Source organism: Rhinatrema bivittatum, unplaced genomic scaffold (assembly GCF_901001135.1).
Source record: "Rhinatrema bivittatum unplaced genomic scaffold, aRhiBiv1.1, whole genome shotgun sequence".
NCBI classification, from domain to species: Eukaryota; Metazoa; Chordata; class Amphibia; order Gymnophiona; family Rhinatrematidae; genus Rhinatrema; species Rhinatrema bivittatum.
The window spans coordinates 1-21,844 of record NW_021820757.1 but is presented as its reverse complement, the minus strand read 5'-3'; the positions used below and the strand labels follow the sequence as shown (position 1 = coordinate 21,844).

General features: G+C 47.5%; 1 protein-coding gene across 3 annotated transcripts in view; it reads left to right on the top strand.

Moving 5' to 3' along the window:
- LOC115082086 (enoyl-CoA delta isomerase 2, mitochondrial-like) overlaps window positions 1–20,416 on the top strand; it is a 175,904-nt gene extending 155,488 nt beyond the window's left edge. For all 3 annotated transcript variants that reach the window (XM_029586353.1, XM_029586351.1, XM_029586352.1), the window contains 2 exons: window positions 19,148–19,291; window positions 20,174–20,416. In XM_029586353.1, the coding sequence (XP_029442213.1) occupies window positions 19,148–19,291; window positions 20,174–20,329 (300 nt within the window). In that variant the 3' untranslated portion in view covers window positions 20,330–20,416. The remainder of the gene's footprint in view (window positions 1–19,147; window positions 19,292–20,173) is intronic.
- The last annotated feature ends 1,428 nt before the right edge of the window (window positions 20,417–21,844 follow it).

Genomic DNA, 21,844 nt, shown 5'->3' with positions numbered 1-21,844 from the left:
ATGGTGGGACCGAAGGTCCGTGGTGCCGGATATAAAGGTGGATAGGCCCTCGGAGCGAGTACCCAATGGTCCAATATCCTGAAATGTAGAATAGAGAGAGAGACTCCCGAGGAGCGGTTGTCTTAGTGAGGAACCCCGAAGAGAAGTTGGAAGCAAGACCCCCGAGGAGCGGGTGCCAAGAGCTTCTTACTGGAGCGAGGCCCTTAGAGTGAAAGCGGCATCTAAGCATGCAGCTTAGAGCAGTCAGAATAGTGTTTTGTTTATTTATTTTAAAACTCTTCTATACCGTCAAGTTAATTCACCATCACAACGGTTTACAGAAAGGCACAATAAGAAAAAAAACTATAATTGGTATAGATTACAAATTATTCATGTGGTAACATATTTTAATAAGAAAATACTACGTGTTAATTAAGGCTTATATGTCAGTTGAAAAACTGTCAAGCGGTTCAAATCTAGCGTTAATATGCAATTGGCGATATTAGAGGAACAAACCGATAGTGAAGCGAAGTCTTTGCTAACTCAAGGTGGTAGCGGAGGCTAGATATACCCGGAGGTGCTGACGTCATGCGGTGGGGCTGCCCCCGAGGTTCCCGCCATGACGTGTATTTGAGCATAGGAGATGTGCACGCTCACACCCTAGGAGGCCACGGGAGTGAGCATGGCGGATGGGGATGCCCATGCTGGTTTGGAAACGCTGAGGCTCTCTGCATTCGGCACTGGAGGCAGTCATCTTGCCCAAAGAGAGAGAGAGAGGGGAGAAAGAGGTAAGGCAGAGCAGTTGTAGCAGTCTGCGACTGATGGACACAACAGGAGAGAAGTACTGTTGGGTGAATGCGGTCTGGTCCATCGGGTTGGTTAGGGATTGTATTACCACATTTTGTTCTTTTAATTGGGATACCATTTCCTGTAACCTGCTACCAAATTATGTCCTTTGCAGGGGAGGTTGGCTAGCTTCTCATGAACATCTTCACAAATTGCACTGGCTCATAGCCATGCCAAGCGTCATGCAGCGATCGCGGATGCCAGTGCTCTGGATGATGTCTTGAATGCTTCATATATTGTGCGCAGGAGATGGTGTATAACTTCCTCCATGTCTTGTATGGGTTGTGAAGGGGCAACTGAGGGACCGGAATCTGGAATGAGGCCCTTTATCAATTGTAGGCATTCATACAGGTATTGAACAATGTAGAATTGGTGCTGATGGATTCTAGCACCTAACATGGCAGATTGGAAAGATCTTCTCGCAAACTCATCCAGGTAGCGATGGTCTTTTCCCGGTGGCGTGTTGGAGTGTAATCTTGTCTTTTTTGCACGTTTCATGACTCGACCACTATAGATGCATGTGGTAGTTGTGGGGGGTGTAGAGTGGCGATTGTTTCATGCAGAACTTCAAGTCTGTCTTACGGGAAACCGGTGTCATTGTTAACAGTGTTTCCCAAGATTTCTCCAGGACTTCATCCAGCACCTGATGGGATGGGAGAGCCGTCAGTTCTGCCGGAAGTTCAAAAATCTTTAGAATGACCAAAGTTTTTGCTCTTGGATATGGGAGCTTGTGGATCTCAGTGTGCAGGGTAGAGCCCACTTTTTCAATGAACTTGGGATATGACAGAACCTCTGTGAGGAGTAGGGTTCCTGAGGTTCTTCTGCAGGGTCAGAAGTATATCCCGTGGAAGATCCCGGTGAGGAAGGCAGAGAGTCCGGTTGAGGGGATAACTTTGGCGAAAGCTGGGGGAAGGGTGAAGTATCCCCGTCCCCTGGTGATTCTCTTGGTACCGGTGAGTCTCCCCTCGGTGAGAGACAGGGAGAGTTACCGCTCGATGGTGCCGGAGAGAGATGCGGGCTAAGTGGGCTCGGTTGTGGATAGGAGTAGTCCATCTGGAGGGGGGAGAAGAAAATTGTGAGGGCAGCAGAGATCTGAGTGTTATGGCTTGTTGCACAATATCTGGTACTGGGGAGACTAGGCAGCTGACTCAGTCACCGCTTATGTGGCACTGCTGCTAGAAGTATATTAGAATCTGGGGCCTGTGGGCATTACGGTTGAGGGTGTTCGTCTCCTAGAGACCTGATCCTCTTGTGTAAGGGTTCCTGGAGCTGTGTGGAGGAGCGATACCATCAGGAAGCCGATGGGAGATCTGAGTAGACCTGCAAGAATGATGAAGATGAAGTTTCTTGGTAGTCGGAACGGGAGGACACGTCATTGAACTCCTCGTTTGCCCTCTGTGCTGACAATGGGCCCCTTTGCCGAGATGTATGTTGCTGAGGCTGAGGAACCACCGAGTGATCGGTGGGGATATTGTCTCCTCCTTCACCATCGCGAAGCCCTCGGGCGACAGGACATTGCGCTGGTTTTTGTTGATTGACGAGGCTGTTTCCCCGCACATGCATCAAAGATTGCATCGTGGTATGTGTCGATGGTTCTTGAGTCGGTCGGCACATCAAAGTCTCTTGTGCTTGCGTTGATGAGGTATGCGTGGTGTTGCTTGTGTTGGCACCGGCGGGCATCGAAAGCCCCAGTGTCTGCGCCGGCGCTTCGGGCGGCCGACGCCCACATCAAGACTCATGATGCGAATCGCAGTCCTTATGTTGAGGTGTGTCTCAATAGCTAAGTTTGATTTTGATTTGTTGCCCTGTTTATTAGAGCCCTGGGACCCTAGGGACGCTGCCCATTTTTCTTTGTGGGCCTGTTTCGGCGCCAGTTCCCATGAGGAGTGGGCCTCTGAAGGGGGGAAATACGAGCCCTTGGCTGCAAGCCTTAAGTTTTCAATTTTTTGCATCTGAGGAATTGGGCCCTAGGCAACATGTGGCCACAGTGTTTGCGTATCGCCTGATCGTGGTTGGGGCCCAGGCACACACAACAGGCAGAGTGTCTATCCGTTATGGACATAACTTTTCCATATGCGCAGGGCTTAAAGCCCGAAAGTCGGGGCATACCTGCAAGATGGTGATCTTCTCCAAATTTATTTGTTTACAATTTTTTTTTTTACGTTGCGAGTTCCTTACCGAGGAGAGAGAGAGCTCCGCATGCGTTCGTGCTCACGGAAGGAACAGACTGAGGAGAAACTGCCTTCCTGCACGGGAACACATGCACAGCCGCACAGAGCTAAGCTCTGTAACAGCTTTGATAAGCTCCGCCTTGCAACGTCCGGAGGACGTTTCCAATGCAGCATGACTAATTTGGTAGTGCTATCGACAGGGAAAAACATTTCCAAAAAAGCAAAAAACTGCCAAGAGTATGAGCTTCGCAACCGTGAGGCAACAGCTTCGCGGAAAAGAAGAGTCTGAAGAGGGACCCCACGTGGATGCATGGGTAGCGGCAGGCTGGGCATGCTCTGTGTGTTTCAAAAACTTTGACAAGTTTTCCATGCCGGGCTCCATCGGATGATGTCACCCATGTGTGAGGACTACCATCCTGCTTATTTATTTATTTATTTATTTATTTCGGATTTTTATATACCGACATTCTCAATACAAGTATCGAATCAGGTCGGTTTACATATAACAAAACTTTCGCACAAAAGGCGTTACATGGAACAGCGTTTCTTAACATATAACGTATAACATATTGCATTTAGCATATAACCTATAACATATGGATATTAATAATAGATTAAATTAAATATTACATAGATAATAATAATAATAATAATAGTAACTCGTCAACAGGACGTAGGTGAATGCTCGGCATGATTATAGCGAGAATAAATATCTAGAAAAAAATTAAAGGGTAGACTAAATTGAGATTTGAGGGTACACAGACCATGTTGATGTGCAAAGTATGCGAGAAATCCATGAGTTAAGGAAGACAGATGAATCAGAGAAGAAGTCTTTAAGAAGTCTTTAAGAAGTCTTTAAGGTGAGAAGTTCAGATCCGACGTAGTTGAGTCTTGAAGGGGGGTAAAGGTGAAACTGGATCTGGTGTTGAGCTATTTTTCTTTTGGCCGGTGTCTAAGTAAACTTGTGATTCTGTATATGTTTGCCTGAAAAGCCACGTTTTTAGATTTTTCTTAAAAGTTAGATGGCAGGTCTCTTGGCGTAGATCTGGCGGTAGTGCTTGTCCTTGGAGAACTCTTGGCATAGATCTGGCGGTAGTGCTTGTCCTTGGAGAACCTTTCTTCTCTGTAGCACCAGCAACTTTGAGAAGGCTGCTTGCTCCGGGCTTTAGAGGGACTACACGATCCCCTGGGCTTAGCGACACACTGTCTTGATAGGGGCGGTTGCTCCATCACCTAGCCTCACACTGAATGTTTTCACCTCCGGCAAAGTGCTGGTACTAACAGATTTCTCAGTCATTGGTTGAACCAGCTGAGGATCCTGTGAGGATTCAGAGGGGTAAGGTCTCACTTGGCTCTTGTGCTTCACTATCTTGTTGTAGGCTTCCACATATCAGCCTAGTATTGGAGCGCAGCCCCCCGACCTCCCCCCATCCCCCCAGTAGATGTTAACTTAGTGGACAACTTTCAAAACTTATATGAGTAGTTGCAAAATCTGAGGGTACTTTTCCCCATGGATATTGCACCAGTTCTCAAAGGGAAAATATGCATATACTTTCCATTTGAAAATTGCCTAGGGAAAAAGGTATCTGTAGAGATTCATACTTGTTATTGCTATGGACCCCTTTTCCCAGAAAAAAACAAAACATAATTTTTAAAATGCAAAACTATATGCATTGTTACTTCCCCTGACCTAACTCTGCTTTGATTCCACTTCCTTTACCGGTACATGTTGTTCCCCACACATACCTTTCCCCAAGTACAGGATGAGCAATTTTCAGATAGTCTATTTATTTACAAAAAGATCACCCTTAAAACATTCAACCTCACCACCAACATAGAAGTAGAAACTATACTAAAAAAGATGAAACCATCCACACACTCTTCAGACACCATTCCTTCAAAAACCCTCCTCTCCATCACCCCCGCCATCACCAAACATATTAAGGACTTTATCAACTGCTCTATTACTGCAGGCAGTGTCCCAGACCCACTCAAACTGGCCATAGTCAAGCCCCTCCTGAAGAAACCCACTCTCGACCCCACAGACCCTGCCAATTACCGTCCAATTTCCAATCTCCCATTCTTATCCAAAGTCCTAGAGAGGGTTATTAACAAACAACTAACGGAGTTTTTAGAAGACCACAATGTCCTCCACACTCAACAGTTCGGTTTCCGTAAAGACCGAAGCACCGAAACCTTACTACTAGCCATGACAGACACCATACTTAAAGGTATGGACCACGGAAACTCGTACCTACTTGCCCTACTAGACATCTCAGCTGCTTACGATACTGTCAACCATCAGATACTAATGACCCGCCTAACAGAAATAGGTATCGCCGACACAGCCCTTTCATGGCTCTCCTCCTACCTCACACACAGAGTATCTAGTAAAAATCGACAAGCACGAATCCTCACACATACCTATCACGCAAGGCGTACCCCAAGGATCATCCTTATCCTCCACCCTATTTAATATTTATCTCATACCCCTATGCCACCTCCTCTCCAAACTAGGCCTGAAATTCTTCCTGTATGCAGATTACGTGCAGATTCTCATCCCGTTTCAGGGATCCATAAAAGAACCTCTGCAACGCTGGGAATCTTGCCTCGCCACCATAAGCGCCTCACTATCCGAACTCCATCTTGCTCTAAACTCGTCAAAAACAGAATTACTCGTCATCTCTAAGCAGCCTGAACGTTTCACTCTCCCCATGCGACAGAACACTCCTCAAAATACAACCACAGCCACCCCTCAGACCCAGTTTGTAAGAGATCTGGGAGTCTACATAGACCAACACCTAAGTTTCAAACCCCACATCAAAAATCTACTAAAGGAAAATTAGTTTCTTACCTGATAATTTTCGTTCCTGTAGTACCAAGGATCAGTCCAGGACACCTGGGTTGTGACTCCGCACCAGTAGATGGAGACAGACTAAAACTTGTGGGCGGAGCCATATGTGCCCCAGTAGCAGTCACAGCCCCTCAGTAATACGTAATGTCAAAGTAGCAATGCAACCAATCAACAAAACTGGCTAGAAAATTCACTACTAACCCAAAACTTAGCAGCAAACTCCTAACCGGACTCCCCAACCGGGAGAGCTAAACAAGCGATCAGCAGGACTAAGAACAATTATGAGCGGACTCTCCGTTACTGTGGCGAAGCTCTGCGGGCGGGATCCTGGACTGATCCTTGGTACTACAGGAACGAAAATTATCAGGTAAGAAACTAATTTTCCTTTCCCTGTACGTACCAGGATCAGTCCAGGACACCTGGGATGTACCAGAGCAAAAGTTACCTAGGGTGGGAAGCAGAGAGGCCCGCTCGGAGTACCCTCTCTCCAAATCCCCCGGAATCGGGAGCCCGGACATCCAACCGATAATGCCTGATAAAGGTATGCATCGACCTCCAGGCAGCCGCCCTGCCAATCTCTTGAGGCGATACCTGAGAAGCTTCCGCCCAGGATGCGGCCTGGAGCCAATGGCTTCCTTAAGCCAACGCACGAACGTCGGGCGGAACGCAGCGGCCCATTTCTTTGGCCCCGAGAACAAAACGAACAGATGGTCGGTTACCCGGAACGGATTAGTAACCTCTAAATGAAGAAGAGACCTCCGCACGTCCAGCTACCGACTGGGGATCAGAGGACTCCCCGACCCGAAAACGCCGTTAACTCCACTGACTAATTCACGTGAAAAGACGACCCAACCTTAGGAAGGAAGAAAAGGATCGGCCGCCAGGACCCTCCAGGATCGGAAATCCGCAAGAACGGTTCCCTACAGGACAGCGCCCGCAACTCCGCCCGTCTTCAAAGGAAGGGCCTTCGGAGTTGCGCGCTTCAATGGCGCCAACGGAGCCGAGCCTAGGGCGGAAGAACCCAGTAGAAGTTCCAAGACGGACAAGGTGGACGCAATGGAGGACGGAGACGTTCAGCCCCCCGAAGAAAACGGGAGATATCCGGAGGAAGAGCCAAGAAGGCTCCCCGGACCTTACCCCGCAAACGTGCAAGCGCCGCCACCTGGACCAGTAGCAAACTGCACGGCAAGCCTTTGACCAGACCGGCTTGAAGAAACGTTAGAATCTCTGCGACTGAAGCAGAAAATGAATCCATCGCTCGCTGCACGCACCAATCCTCAAAAACCGCCCAGACCCAGACAGAAGCCAGAGACGTAGACCGCGTCCTGTACCACAGCAACGAGGCTATCACTGCATCTGAGTAACCTTTTCTCCTCGGGCGACTCCTCTCAAAACCCATGCCGCGAGATAGACGTGATCCGCCACCTCCAGGCAGCCCGGGTCCTGATGTAGGAGCCCCGCGAACCCATGGAGACGAATAGGAGACGTCACCGACAACTGGATGAAACCTGCGAGCCACGGACGACGTGGCCACTCCGGTGCCCCCATGAGCACATGGAACGGGTGCAATCTATGCGCCGCAGAAACTTGCCGACCATCAACCACGGGGAAAACCTGTACAGGGGCAAAAACCGTCGGCCAAGGAAGGACCAGCGCGTCGACGCCTTCTGCTCCCCGTTTTCGACGCCGACTGTAGAAACACGGAGCCTTCGCGTTGTTCCATGTGGCCATCAGGTCCATGTGGGGCAGCCCCCCACGGAAAAACATCGTCCGCCAACTCCCATTCCCCGGGATCTAGATGGTGGCGGATGAGGAAGTCCGGTTGGACATTGTCGACCCCGGCAATGTGGGACGCGGCGATGGAGCCGAGATGGCAATGTGGGACGTGGCGATGGAGCCGAGATGGCGCTCTGCCCAGCTCATCAGCAGGTGCGCCTCCTCCACCACTAGTGGACTCCTTGTCCCCCCTTGGCGATCGATGTACGATACCGCTGTTGCATTGTCCGACAACACGCGGACCGCCTTCCCCCGGACCACGGGGGGGGGGGGACCACAGGGAGGGAGGCCTGCCGGGCCAGGCGTAACGCTCAGGTTTCCAGACGGTTGATGGACCACTGCGACTGGCCGGAGGACCACCGGCCCTGCACTGACTTGCTTAGGCAGACCGCTGCCCAACCGGAGAGGCTGGTATCCGTCGTCACCACTGTCCGGTTGGGAACCAGCCGGGATATACCGCAAGTGAGATGGTCCAAATCGAGCCACCAGTGAAGACTGGCCCTCGTCCGGGCCGTGAGCGGAAGCGGTAGGTGAAAACGTCTGGGCGTAGATGAGCAAAGCCCAAGGAACCAACGCCAGGGTGGACGCCATAGACCCCAGAACCGTCAGAGAATCGCAACCAGCGGCAGCTAAAGACTCCATAATCGACGCACTTTAGGCTGAAGCTTGCGTGCACGAAGCCTGCGCGGTCCAACCTTCAAGATGGAAACGATTCGGCCAGTGATTGCCGCGGTGCGTCCAGGCGAAATCCTAGCCTCCTTGGATCTCACAGAGGCGTACCTCCATGTCGGCATCCCACCGTTTTTCCAGCGGCTCCTCAGATTGTGCATCTTAGGCAGGCACTACCAATTCCGGGTTCTCCCCTTCGGACTCGCCACGGCTCCTTGCACGTGTACGAAGGTAATGGTAGTCGTAGCGGATACAACTTCGACTGGAAGGGTTCCTGGTACACCCCTACTTGGACGATTGGCTGATTCGGGCCAAGTCCGAGGGACGTTGCCATTTGATTACCCCTTTGAGAACCAAAATGGGCCGGGACGTGCCGTCCTTCCTCGGGACAATGAAGTAAATGGAACAACGACCTGTGCCTCGCTGATTGGGAGGTACGGGGAGGACTGCTCCTAAGGTCTCTAGGCGCTGGAGGGTGCGGTGCACCGCCCCCGTTTTCCTTGGATCTGTGCAGAGCGACATCAGGAAATTATCCGGTGGAGTTCGTGCAAAACGTAACTCGGAACTGTGCTGCAATAAGTTGAGGACCCACAGGGCGGACGTTATTTTGGCCCAGTCCATGAAAAGCAAAGTCAACCTCACCCCTACGTTTGGAACGAAGGGCTATGGCTGCCTTAAGGAATGGCCCAGCAGTATCTCATTGCGAGGTCTTGGGCCCCGTGCCGGACGGGGTTCCTCCCTGGCTGCCGTAACGCTTCCCCCGGAAGGACTGCGGCCACGGGGAGGCCAGTGAAGACGTCGAGCGATAAGAAGGCCCAGAGGACCTCTGGGGACGAGATCTCTTGCTACCGTGGAAACGGGACGTAGCAGAATAGGAGGACCGAGTTCCGGACCTGTCTTCTGGGAGCTTGAAAACCCGGTTCTCACCCAGGGAAAAACCTCCAGCATCCAACTCTTTACCGAACAACAGCTTTCCCCTGAAGGGCCGTGCCCCAAGGAGAGCCTTGGAGGATCCATCCGCTGCCCCGTTGCGAAGCCAAAACCAATGGGTGAGCCGAAAGCAGCGACCATGGAATTAGCCGAAGTACGCAGTAGATCATAGAAATCATCCGCACTATAGGCGATGGCAGCCCCAGACGATCCGCCGGCGTGGCCTCTTGAGCCGAAAGATCTGCAGTCGCCTGTAGAATTTGGGCCCGACGCAAACTAGCCCGCCTGGCGTAGTTACTACAGAGGGCAGCTCGGACCCCTTCACGCTGAAACCTCGAAGATTGACCTCTTTGTTACTGCCAACACTGCCGAATCTACCTTCGGAAGCCGTAGAAGCTCCAGTACGTCCTCTGGCAGCGGATAAAGCTTGTCCATTGCCTTGGTCCCCTACAGACCCAGCTCCGGAGTATCCCATTCCTGAAACAATATGACTGACGCCGAGAAACGGAATGTGAAGGTCACCGCTGGACCAGTGAGCCCCAGCAGGACTGGGTCCATGTTCGCTCCAGGGCGCGAACCTGTCGGTGGGGCTTCCACCCCTAGGTCGTTGAGGATAGCCGGGATAAGCGGGGACAGTTCATCTCTGCGTAAAAACTGAACCACCTTAGTGTCATCCCCATCACCGGTTTGTGATGGTTTGCCCGGGCCAGTCAGGGCAGAACTGTCCCCGGACGCTCCATCGGCCCCCCTCAGGGGCTCTCCGGGCGGATCCACCTGATCCTGTGAGGTGGACTCAGACTCCGTATCCTGCGGGACCCTTCTCGGTGGTCGCCTTCCCGTTGCTGGAGCCAGGGAGAAATCTGGGCCCTCCCGGGATTTCTTCTTCCATGGGCCGTCCCCCTTAGGGTGGCCATGCCTCTCCTTGCGTCTGCGGCCCTTGTACTTGAGCACCTTGTGCAGTCGGAGCGCGAAAGCGGCCGAAAAACGAGGACCCGGATTTCTTCTGCCGTGGGCCATCCCCCTTAGAGTGGCCATGCTTCTCCTTGCGCCTGCGGGCCTTGCCCTTGAGTACCTTGCGCCATAGGAGCGCGAAAACGGCCAAAAACTAGGACCCCGAAACAGAGGAGGACCATCCTTGCTAGCCTCATCCGGGGACTTAGCCCCCCCGGAGGACCCCCCCTCAAAGGCCTGTGCTGAGGAGACAACGCGGGGAGGCATGCCGGGATTCCCTGCCGGATCGCGTACAATTTCGCGGGCTGACCCCAAGATGGCCGCCGCTCCCGCGCTGAGCGGGAAGGGGTCAGCCGGCATGACAGAAGCGGCCAAAGCGCGTGACGGCGATGGTGCCGACCGGGATCGGCCTCCCCCTGTCTGTCCCGAACGGTCCCTCCCGCCCGGAACGCAGGCGGAGCGAATCCCCCCTCATGAAAACCGCGCGCGCGCCGAGCCGCAAGCGCGGCAAATCGATCCCCTCAGCATCCGCGCGGTCGCGGCGGAACGGGCGGCAAACTAACAAATTTGAAATTAAATAATTAATTCCTACCGCCGAAAACACTCCCCGCCCCTCGCCGAGCTGAGAAAACTCCCCCCCCCGGCGAAGAAACGGAGAGCCGCACAAGAAAATAAAAGCACAATCTTTTTTTTTTTTTTTTTTGTACTCAAACCTGCCGCTGTCCGGAGTCCTGAGTCTCCTGCTTCGTCTGCTTCTGTTGGGGGTGAGTGAACCGGGCTCCCCGGTGTCACCCCCTACACTGCTGCCTGTGGTAGGCCGGCTCCTCGACCCTCAGCAGCGGCCTCAACCAGGGGGGGATGGTCCCCTCAGAACCTTCCCACCCCCCTGGGAGGCAGGATGGACAGCTTCCTCTTGTGTCTTCTCACCTTTAAATTTCCTTTTTCTTTTTTTTTTTCTTTTTTTTTTTTAAATGAACAAAAGCAATAAACCGAAACCAATAAAACCACAAAGACCCTGACTAACTATCAGTCCTCAGGCCACTCAGAGGCTGTGACTAGACCTGCACCACCTACTGGAGACAGAGTAAGACTGAGGGGCTGTGACTGGTACAGGGGCATATATGGCTCCGCCCACAAGTTTTAGTCTGTCTCCATCTACTGGTGCGGAGTCACAACGCAGGTGTCCTGGACTGATCCTGGTACGTACAAGGAAAGGGGGGTTTCTATAAACTTAACATCATAAAAAAACTCAAACCCCTCCTCCACACCCACGATTTCCGCACAGTCGTACAGACCACAATGCTCACAAAACTAGACTATTGCAATTCCCTATTACTAGGACTCCCCGCCACCACCATCAAACCCCTCCAAATTCTACAAAACTCCATGGCTAGAATCATAACAGGCACACAAAAAAGGGAACACATCACCCCCATACTAAAAGACCTACATTGGTTACCCATCTCCTTCCGCTCACAATACAAAACCCTCACCATCATTCACAATTCCCTACACAAACATAATCACACCTGGCTAGACGAAATGCCTCGTTACCGTTCCTCCGACCGACCCACAAGAACAACCCATGCAGGTACTCTGCACACCCCATCTCTAAAGGCAGCACATTCCACTCACACCAATCACGAGCCAGGCGCCGGGGTGACCTCATCACCAGCCGCCGCCTCAGGGGCATTTAATCGGCTAAGAGAAATTAGGGAAGCTAACCAAATTGGTAGTGCAGTAATAATGGGAGACTTCAATTACCCCAATATAGACTGGGTAAATGTATCATCGGGTCACGCTAGAGAGATAACGTTCCTGGATGGAATAAATGATAGCTTTATGGAGCAATTGGTTCAGGAACCGACGAGAGAGGGAGCAATTTTAGATCTAATTCTCAGTGGAGCACAGGACTTGGTGAGAGAGGTAACGGTGGTGGGGCCACTTGGCAATAGTGATCATAATATGATCAAATTTGATTTAATGACTGGAAAAGGAACAGTGTGCAAATCCAAGGCTCTCGTGCTAAACTTTCAAAAGGGAAACTTTGATAAAATGAGAAAAATTGTTAGAAAAAAACTGAAAGGAGCAGCTACAAAAGTAAAAAATGTCCAAGAGGCGTGGTCATTGTTAAAAAATACCATTCTAGAAGCACAGTCCAGATGTATTCCACACATTAAGAAAGGTGGAAAGAAGGCAAAACGATTACCGGCATGGTTAAAAGGGGAGGTGAAAGAAGCTATTTTAGCCAAAAGATCTTCATTCAAAAATTGGAAGAAGGATCCAACAGAAGAAAATAGGATAAAGCATAAACATTGGCAAGTTAAATGTAAGACATTGATAAGACAGGCTAAGAGAGAATTTGAAAAGAAGTTGGCTGTAGAGGCAAAAACTCACAGTAAAAACTTTTTTAAATATATCCGAAGCAGAAAGCCTGTGAGGGAGTCAGTTGGACCGTTAGATGATCGAGGGGTTAAAGGGGCACTTAGAGAAGATAAGGCCATCGCGGAAAGATTAAATGATTTCTTTGCTTCGGTGTTTACTGAAGAGGATGTTGGGGAGGTACCCGTAATGGAGGAGGTTTTCATGGGTAATGATTCAGATGGACTGAATCAAATCACGGTGAACCTAGAAGATGTGGTAGGCCTGATTGACAAACTGAAGAGTAGTAAATCACCTGGACCGGATGGTATACACCCCAGAGTTCTGAAGGAACTAAAAAATGAAATTTCAGACCTATTAGTAAAAATTTGTAACTTATCATTAAAATCATCCATTGTACCTGAAGACTGGAGGATAGCAAATGTAACCCCAATATTTAAAAAGGGCTCCAGGGGCGATCCGGGAAACTACAGACCGGTTAGCCTGACTTCAGTGCCAGGAAAAATAGTGGAAAGTGTTATAAACATCAAAATCACAGAACATATAGAAAGACATGGTTTAATGGAACAAAGTCAGCATGGCTTTACCCAGGGCAAGTCTTGCCTCACAAATCTGCTTCACTTTTTTGAAGGAGTTAATAAACATGTGGATAAAGGTGAACCGGTAGATATAGTATACTTGGATTTTCAGAAGGCGTTTGACAAAGTTCCTCATGAGAGGCTTCTAGGAAAAGTAAAAAGTCATGGGATAGGTGGCGATGTCCTTTCGTGGATTGCAAACTGGCTAAAAGACAGGAAACAGAGAGTAGGATTAAATGGGCAATTTTCTCAGTGGAAGGGAGTGGACAGTGGAGTACCTCAGGGTTCTGTGTTGGGACCCTTACTGTTCAATATATTTATAAATGATCTGGAAAGAAATACGACGAGTGAGATAATCAAATTTGCAGATGACACAAAATTGTGCAGAGTAGTTAAATCACAAGCAGATTGTGATAAATTGCAGGAAGACCTTGTGAGACTGGAAAATTGGGCATCCAAATGGCAGATGAAATTTAATGTGGATAAGTGCAAGGTGATGCATATAGGGAAAAATAACCCATGCTATAATTACACGATGTTGGGTTCCATATTAGGTGCTACAACCCAAGAAAGAGATCTAGGTGTCATAGTGGATAACACATTGAAATCGTCGGTTCAGTGTGCTGCGGCAGTCAAAAAAGCAAACAGAATGTTGGGAATTATTAGAAAAGGAATGATGAATAAAACGGAAAATGTCATAATGCCTCTGTATCACTCCATGGTGAGACCGCACCTTGAATACTGTGTACAATTCTGGTCGCCGCATCTCAAAAAAGATATAATTGCGATGGAGAAGGTACAGAGAAGGGCTACCAAAATGATAAGGGGAATGGAACAACTCCCCTATGAGGAAAGACTAAAGAGGTTAGGACTTTTCAGCTTGGAGAAGAGACGACTGAGGGGGGATATGATAGAGGTGTTTAAAATCATGAGAGGTCTAGAACGGGTAGATGTGAATCGGTTATTTACTCTTTCGGATAGTAGAAGGACTAGGGGACACTCCATGAAGTTAGCATGGGGCACATTTAAAACTAATCGGAGAAAGTTCTTTTTTTACTCAACGCACAATTAAACTCTGGAATTTGTTGCCAGAGAATGTGGTTCGTGCAGTTAGTATAGCTGTGTTTAAAAAAGGATTGGATAAGTTCTTGGAGGAGAAGTCCATTACCTGCTATTAAGTTCACTTAGAGAATAGCCACTGCCATTAGCAATGGTTACATGGAATAGACTTAGTTTTTGGGTACTTGCCAGGTTCTTATGGCCTGGATTGGCCACTGTTGGAAACAGGATGCTGGGCTTGATGGACCCTTGGTCTGACCCAGTATGGCATTTTCTTATGTTCTTATGTTCTTATGTTCTTCTACCGGCGTCGCGCGCACGAAGGAGCGCGACAAAGGGGCCTGCCCCTTTGTTTCGCCCCTTCGTGTCGCCCTGTGCAGCGCTCTACTATTCCTCCTACACTGCATCCAGTAATGTGACTAAGGCTAAGATCACCCCGTCAAAATCCGACGCTTGCCCTTTGGAGACAAGAATACACTAAGAACAGGCCATGGACTATACACAAACTTCTGCCACCCCATGTTACAAATTTCGAATACTGTGTTCTTTTCACGTCAAGCGTATCAAACGTGAGTCCAGTATCTGCATTTCATAACCTACGTTATCTAAATGCCTGACTACCATTTGTAACTGTAACTGTTATAATACTACTAGTTGTTATATTACAACTACAATTTGCAATTGTTTGCTATATTACATTAAGCTATTCTCCTGCATTACCCTTACCAATTGCTGTCAGCTGTGAAATTGCATGTCTTCTACACCAACTCCACTACTCCCACCAAGTGCAATAGTTTGTTTAAGTTGCCTCAATCTGTTCATTGTAATACCGTGCATGCATCTGCATTATTCTGCTACAATTGTTTTAAATCTATTTAATTGCCTTAAGGTTCCCTCACATCCCAATTTGTTTTGCTTTCCAATACAACTGTTTTCTAGCCCCCCATCCAATAATGCCCCCACACGCTCACCATCGTCCACCCATTTACCCACTCGGACCCACTTCCAAACTATTCCTCCCCTCTTACAGCCACCACAACACTCAAAAAAGGCGTCTGACCTCCATCCCTATATCTCCCACCTCCCAGGCCCTTACCATCTCCCTCATTTCACTTCTACTCATCAACGCCCAATCCCTTAAACAAAAAACACACCTTCTCAATGACATTCTAACTGACTCCAAACCAGAAATCTTTGCAGTAACCGAAACCTGGTTCAAACCCTGCGACACCCCTCTCATTAACCAACTACCTTCCGAAAACTATGACATTTTCTCTATCCCCCGAAAAAAGAAAAGAGGAGGGGGCCTACTCCTCATAGCTAAAAAAGAATTCAAGCTCACCTCACAAACCTGCAATATTCCCAACCAATATGAAGTAGGCCTGTTCAAATCGCAATCCCTACAAATATGCCTCATATATACCCCTCCTGGTCTACTAGAAAAAGACCCCTCCCCCCTCATTGAATTCCTCACCATCTCCCTCTCCCCCGACATCCCCACGATACTCCTTGGCGACTTTAACCTGCATGTCGACACCATCCCACAATCCCCTACATGCGAAGCCTTCATCACAACCTTAGACGCAATGGGCCTTACCCAACTCATCCACTCTCCAACCCACAAAGCTGGTCATACCCTTGACCTCATTTTCACCAATTCACTCATAAACATCATCCACTCCCCTACATGCCTTCCTGTCCCCTGGTCTGATCACTCCATCATCAACACAATTCTCTCTCTACAAACCCCTCCCACCTCCCCCCCTACCCAGCCTAAATCCTTCCAATTCCGTAAAACCTGCCCTATAGATACCCTGGCCACGGCTTGCTCCAACATCACAAACCATATTGACCAAGAGTCAGCAGACAGTGCTATATCCACCTGGACAGAAACTACCCTGAAAATCGCCAACAACCTATGTCCATCCATTCAAAAAACAATCACCCAAACCAAATCATCTAAAAAACCCTGGTACACCCAGACACTCAAAACCCAAAAAATCCAGCTTAGAACAGCAGAAAGACACTGGCGCAAACACCCCACCACTGCCACAAAAACCATTTATTACCAACTCATGCACGCATATAGAAACGCCATTCAAACTACAAAAAAGGAATACTATGCCAAGAAAATTCACCACCTCCAATTCAACCCAAAAGCACTGTTCACCCTAGTCTCAAATCTTACCAAACCTAATATGTCTGCACCCCAAGTCCCCTCCACACAGACCCGATGCAATGATATTGCCCTATTCTTTAAGAACAAAATAGCTAACATCACCGCCAAGTTTACCCCCAACCCCAAAAATTCCCCCAACACTAACAGTATAACCCCCCTCCATCCTACACACACCTAACATCCTCACTTCTTTTGAACCCTCCTCAACACTAGAAATAGAAAACATTTTAAAAAAGATGAGACCCTCCTCCCACCCCTCAGACACTATCCCTACTAAACTACTACTCGCTATTCCTAAAACAATAGCCACCTCACTCTCCAAAATCGTGAATTGCTCCCTGGAACACGGCCTGGTACCCAACTCCCTGAAACAAGCTGTGGTCAAACCTATCCTAAAAAAACCCTCCCTTGATCCTTCCAACCTATCCAACCTCCGTCCTATCTCCAATCTCCCTTTCCTCTCCAAAATCATTGAGAAACTAGTTAATTCCCGCCTCTCTGACCACATAGAACAATCCAACATACTCCCACCTACACAACATGGCTTTCGTAAACACCTCAGTACCGAATCCCTACTCCTTTCCCTCACAGACACCATCATCAAAGGAATGGATGCCGGTAAATCCTATCTCATTGCCATGCTAGATATTTCCGCCGCCTTCGATACTGTAAATCATAACATCCTTATCAACACTCTCACCAGTATAGGAATCTCAGGTACTGCCCTCTCCTGGATAAAGTCCTTCCTCCAAAACCGCACCTACACAGTCCTCATTGATAATTTCACATCCCCCCCTGTTAATCTCGACTGTGGCGTCCCCCAAGGATCCTCCCTCTCTTCCACGCTATTCAACATTTACATGCTCCCCCTCACAAACCTCCTTTCTAACCTTGGTATTACACACTTCATCTATGCAGATGATGTGCAAATACTCATTCCTTTCACAGATACTGTACTCACTGCTCTACATAGATGGGACACCATTCTCACTTCCATTAACCAACTTCTCACCGACATGCACTTAGCCCTCAACCCTCAGAAAACTGAACTCCTCCTCATCTCCTCCAAACATGCACCCATACCCTGTCCCTCCACGCTTCAGACTCTTAACTTTATCTCCGACACAAGAAACTTGGGTGTTATACTTGACAACCAACTAACCTTCAAACCATATATCAAATCTATCGTTAGCAGTTGCTATTTCAAACTCCAAACCCTCAAAAAACTCAAACCCCTCCTCTACTTCCATGACTTCCGCACAGTACTCCAATCACTAATTTTTTCAAAAATCGATTACTGTAACGCACTCTTACTTGGACTCCCTGCCACCCACCTCAGACCTCTCCAACTCCTTCAAAACGCTACTGCACGCATCCTCTCTAATGTCAAGAAGAAAGACCACATTACCCCCACTCTCATCAATCTCCATTGGCTGCCCATCCATTCACGCATCCTATACAAGACCCTTACCCTCATCCACAAAAGTATTACTAATGAACACTACAACTGGTTAAGCCCACCCTTCCTCCCTCGTACCTCCACAAGACCTACCCGCTCCTCCCTTTGTGGAACTCTTATCCCCCCATCTATAAAATCCACAAGACTCATCTCCACCACCAATAGGGCCCTTTCCCTCGCAGGCCCTTCCCTGTGGAACTCCATGCCACTTGACCTTCGCACCGAAACCTCCACAGCCACCTTTAAAAAGAAACTCAAAACCTGGCTCTTCCTCCAAGCATACCCCCAATCACCTTCACCACCTATAAACACCTTAACCCAACCTCCATCTAGTACTAGTACTAACACCCCCCACCACAGGACCTACACCCATCCCCTCAAGACAACCACAAACCCCCCACTTATCATGCACACAATAATTTATCTCTTATTAGCACCGTACATATCTTCTTACCCCTTTCACTGTTGCCCCTGCGCATTTTCAAATATTGCACACAACCTATGTACATACCACTTGTTCATTGTTTCCCTGTACATATTTTCTCCTCACGTTTCCGTCTTCACCCTCCCCTATTTATTTAGTTATTGATCTGTTACTATGTTCTAGGTTACACAATGTTCCTTGTAAAGGCTTTGCCTATATATATCCTTGTTTTAAGTTATCTGTAAACCGGCACGATGTGCAAACGGTTGCCGGTATATAAAATTAAATAAAATAAATAAATAAATAAATAAACACCAGAGAGAGAGCCTTCTCCGTCGCTGGCCCCACCCTCTGGAACTCCCTCCCCACCCTCCTACGCCAAGAGACATCCCTGCAAATTTTCAAGAAAGGAGTCAAAACATGGCTATTCCGACAGGCCTATCCCGACACAAACCAAATTTAATTTCTCCCCAGCCCCCCCTGTTCGAACTTTATCCACCCCATCCTTTGTTTTCCCTCGCTTCCCCCCGCACCACCCATGGATACCCTAGATAGAAGAAACAATATCCCCCCCTACTGCTTAATTTATCTCTTTCTGATCATGATCGGTTAATGTGTCCTTTTGTAAGAAATAGTATTTGGTTCTAAGGTTACATTGTTATGGTTTTACTTTTATTTTATTCTTTGTACATTGTTTTATTGTATCGCCCACCTGAGTTCTTTGTAAACCGGCATGATGTGCTGCACGAATGTCGGTAAATAAAAGTTAATAAATAAATAAATAAATTTAGGTAAATAGCTCTTGAAAATTGCCCTCCCCATGATTATATTCTGTTTTTCATGTGTAAAGTAAATTTTAATCTTTTTCTCTCTCTCACATTTATATTTAGGCTAATGAGATCCTTATTTTCAACAAAGTGTTAACTGCAGTGGAAGCGTGTGACCGGGGACTTGTGACTGAGGTTTTCCCTGACACCACTTTCCAAAAGGAAGTTTGGGCAAGGCTGAAAAATTATGCAAAGCTCCCCAAAAATGTCAGTATTAAACTTTATTGTTAAAAAAACCTGCATTGTTAGTGGCCTGTCCTGTTGCTTAGCTGCAGCGCTGTGCTTATGGGTAATCCACGTCAGAGTTTAGTCTGGCAGAGTATATAGGTGCATTTCACAGATAGTGTTCAAGCAGCATTTGGGGGGAGGGACGAGGTTTAATCTCAGAGCAGAACATCCTCTATATCTACAACCAGTGAAAGGGGATTAGGATTCCCTGAAGCAATCATTCCAAAGGTGATCAATGGAGAGAATCCCAGGAAAGTTACTATAAAAATGTAATGAAATTTGAAATGTTTGCATAAAATGAGAAGGAGGGATTGTTGTGGGGGGGGCTTTTGGACTGGCATAATGGGGAAACTTTTCTGTTCTACAAGGAAAACAAAAGTCCTGGGGCTAGAGAGAGCAGTACATAATTTTGCATTGGGTAGTTCTCATAACAGTCATCAGCTGACAGGTATTTGAGACACAAGTTAATACTTCAGAAGTAGCTTTACTACAGTATGTATGTACTGTTTCCTATTGCGTGCTTCTGGCAGAAGTTATTGTGGAAGGAAGCCCTAACTGTGTGTGGATGGAGGTTATCAAGCATATTTAGTGGAAGCAATCATAAGCCACTGCTCTACTTGTTTCTGCTATTGGAGCATTGCTATGTTAACTGTAGCAAAATGATGCATCTTGGTGATCATGTTGAATACTTCACCACTGCAGTCCTAGCTCCTTTTGTATTTCAGTGGTCAGTGCTTGTTTTGCAAATACTGCCTTAGATATCCACTGAAGCATTCTTTATACATAGCCACATGCTATGGTTGGGCAGGGGCCTTCTTTCTACTGACCTCTCATTTTTTTTTCACTTCACTTTCTTTCTAGTCTCTGGCATTCTCAAAACAGTTGATTCGAGGCATGGACAAGGAGAAGCTGCATATTGTCAACACTCAGGAATGCAAGCTCCTTAAAGAGAGGTGGCTGTCCGATGAGTGCATGAATGCAATAATAGACTTTTTCCAGAAAAAGTCAAAACTGTGACCTTTGCTTTGGGAGCTAGCAGAGAATGTTTAACCATTTTACAGTGTTTGTGATATTTTGATGAATGAAGAACCTCTTTCTAATTTATGTACTTTCTTTATTTGAATTGCTTAATCATAAATACTAAGCACTGTACAAATTTGAAGACATACATAAAAATAAACAGTATATGAAATCAAACAATAATACAATAAATAAAAGTAAAACAAAGCAACATAAGCACAGTCCCATGCATTTGCTGCAGAACATGAAGTGATGCTAGTTCCACGGGCTTACACTGAAGCAGGGCAGATTTTTCGTAGCCATGTTGGTCTTGGAGAAAAATTGTAGTCTTTTGTAGGCTGCACAACCTTTCATTAGACCAACAAAAAAGATGTGTAGTACATAAACTTATGAGAAAGGAACTTTATGATCTCGAAAGTTCATGTGCTACAATGTCTTTATTGTTTGTAAATTGTGATACCTTTCATTAGACCAAGGTTTCACTTACACTGAAGTGAGATTTACTAGTGATGTCACTTGATGATTTCACAAGCCATTAAAATGCTAGATTGTGTATTAGAATATTAAAAAATCTTTGTGGGGCTTTTTTCCCCAGACCTGTGGTTATAAAGGGCATGATGACATGTAAAATTACAGCAGGTAAATTGTATATTCTGAGTGTTACTCTTGCTTTGGACAACACATATGATTAATACTTAAGTAGCCAGTAATTGTGTTTTGTTTTGTTTTTTTAATTCTTTATTTTCAAAAATTTTTTAACATATACCCAAGAATAACTCATGTACAGAAAAACTGATGTTCCCTGTACGTACCAGGATCAGTCCAGACTGCTGGGTTGTGTCTCCCTTCCAGCAGAGGGAGTCAGAGAAAAAAAACTGAAAAGGTACCCCTCTTAACCTGGTGTGCCACCTGCGATCCCTAAGTATTTTCTCTGACTCTCAGCAGAAGGGTTGACAGAACCTACGGTCCTGATTTTTCAATTTCTTTAAATTTAGTTACATCTTTTTTATTTAATTTTTTTTTTTACAGAGTTCTAAGGCTATGGATGATTTAGTTAACACCTTTGGCTACAGCAAGTTGGTTGTATAAAAAAAAAAAGCTCAGTGCCGTTTTATTTTCTCAGGCTCTTCACTCAGCAGGTAGAGGTAAGGCAGGGGCTGGTAGCTCTAAACGCCTTGTTCCCGGAGGGCAGTCTATCTCTGGAGGGGGATTAACTGGTGGGCCGGTCCCTCCCCTCGGCGCCCCGAGACGGGTTTCCTCTGGTGCTACAGCATTCCCAGAGCTCCATAAGGCCGCAAGTTGGCAGGGTATTTTAAATTATTCTTTTTTCTTTCCCATCGTGCTGTTTGAAACACCCCCCCCTCAAGATGCCACAAGGGCTATCTTGCTCAGCATGTGGGGAGGTGGGGTTGCGCCCGCTACCTCCCCGGGGGGGAGGGCTCGGCTGGGGGTCATTTTGGGCCCATTTTGCCACGAAGCGTGGAACAGCGATTCGCGATCGGGTCCGGCGCG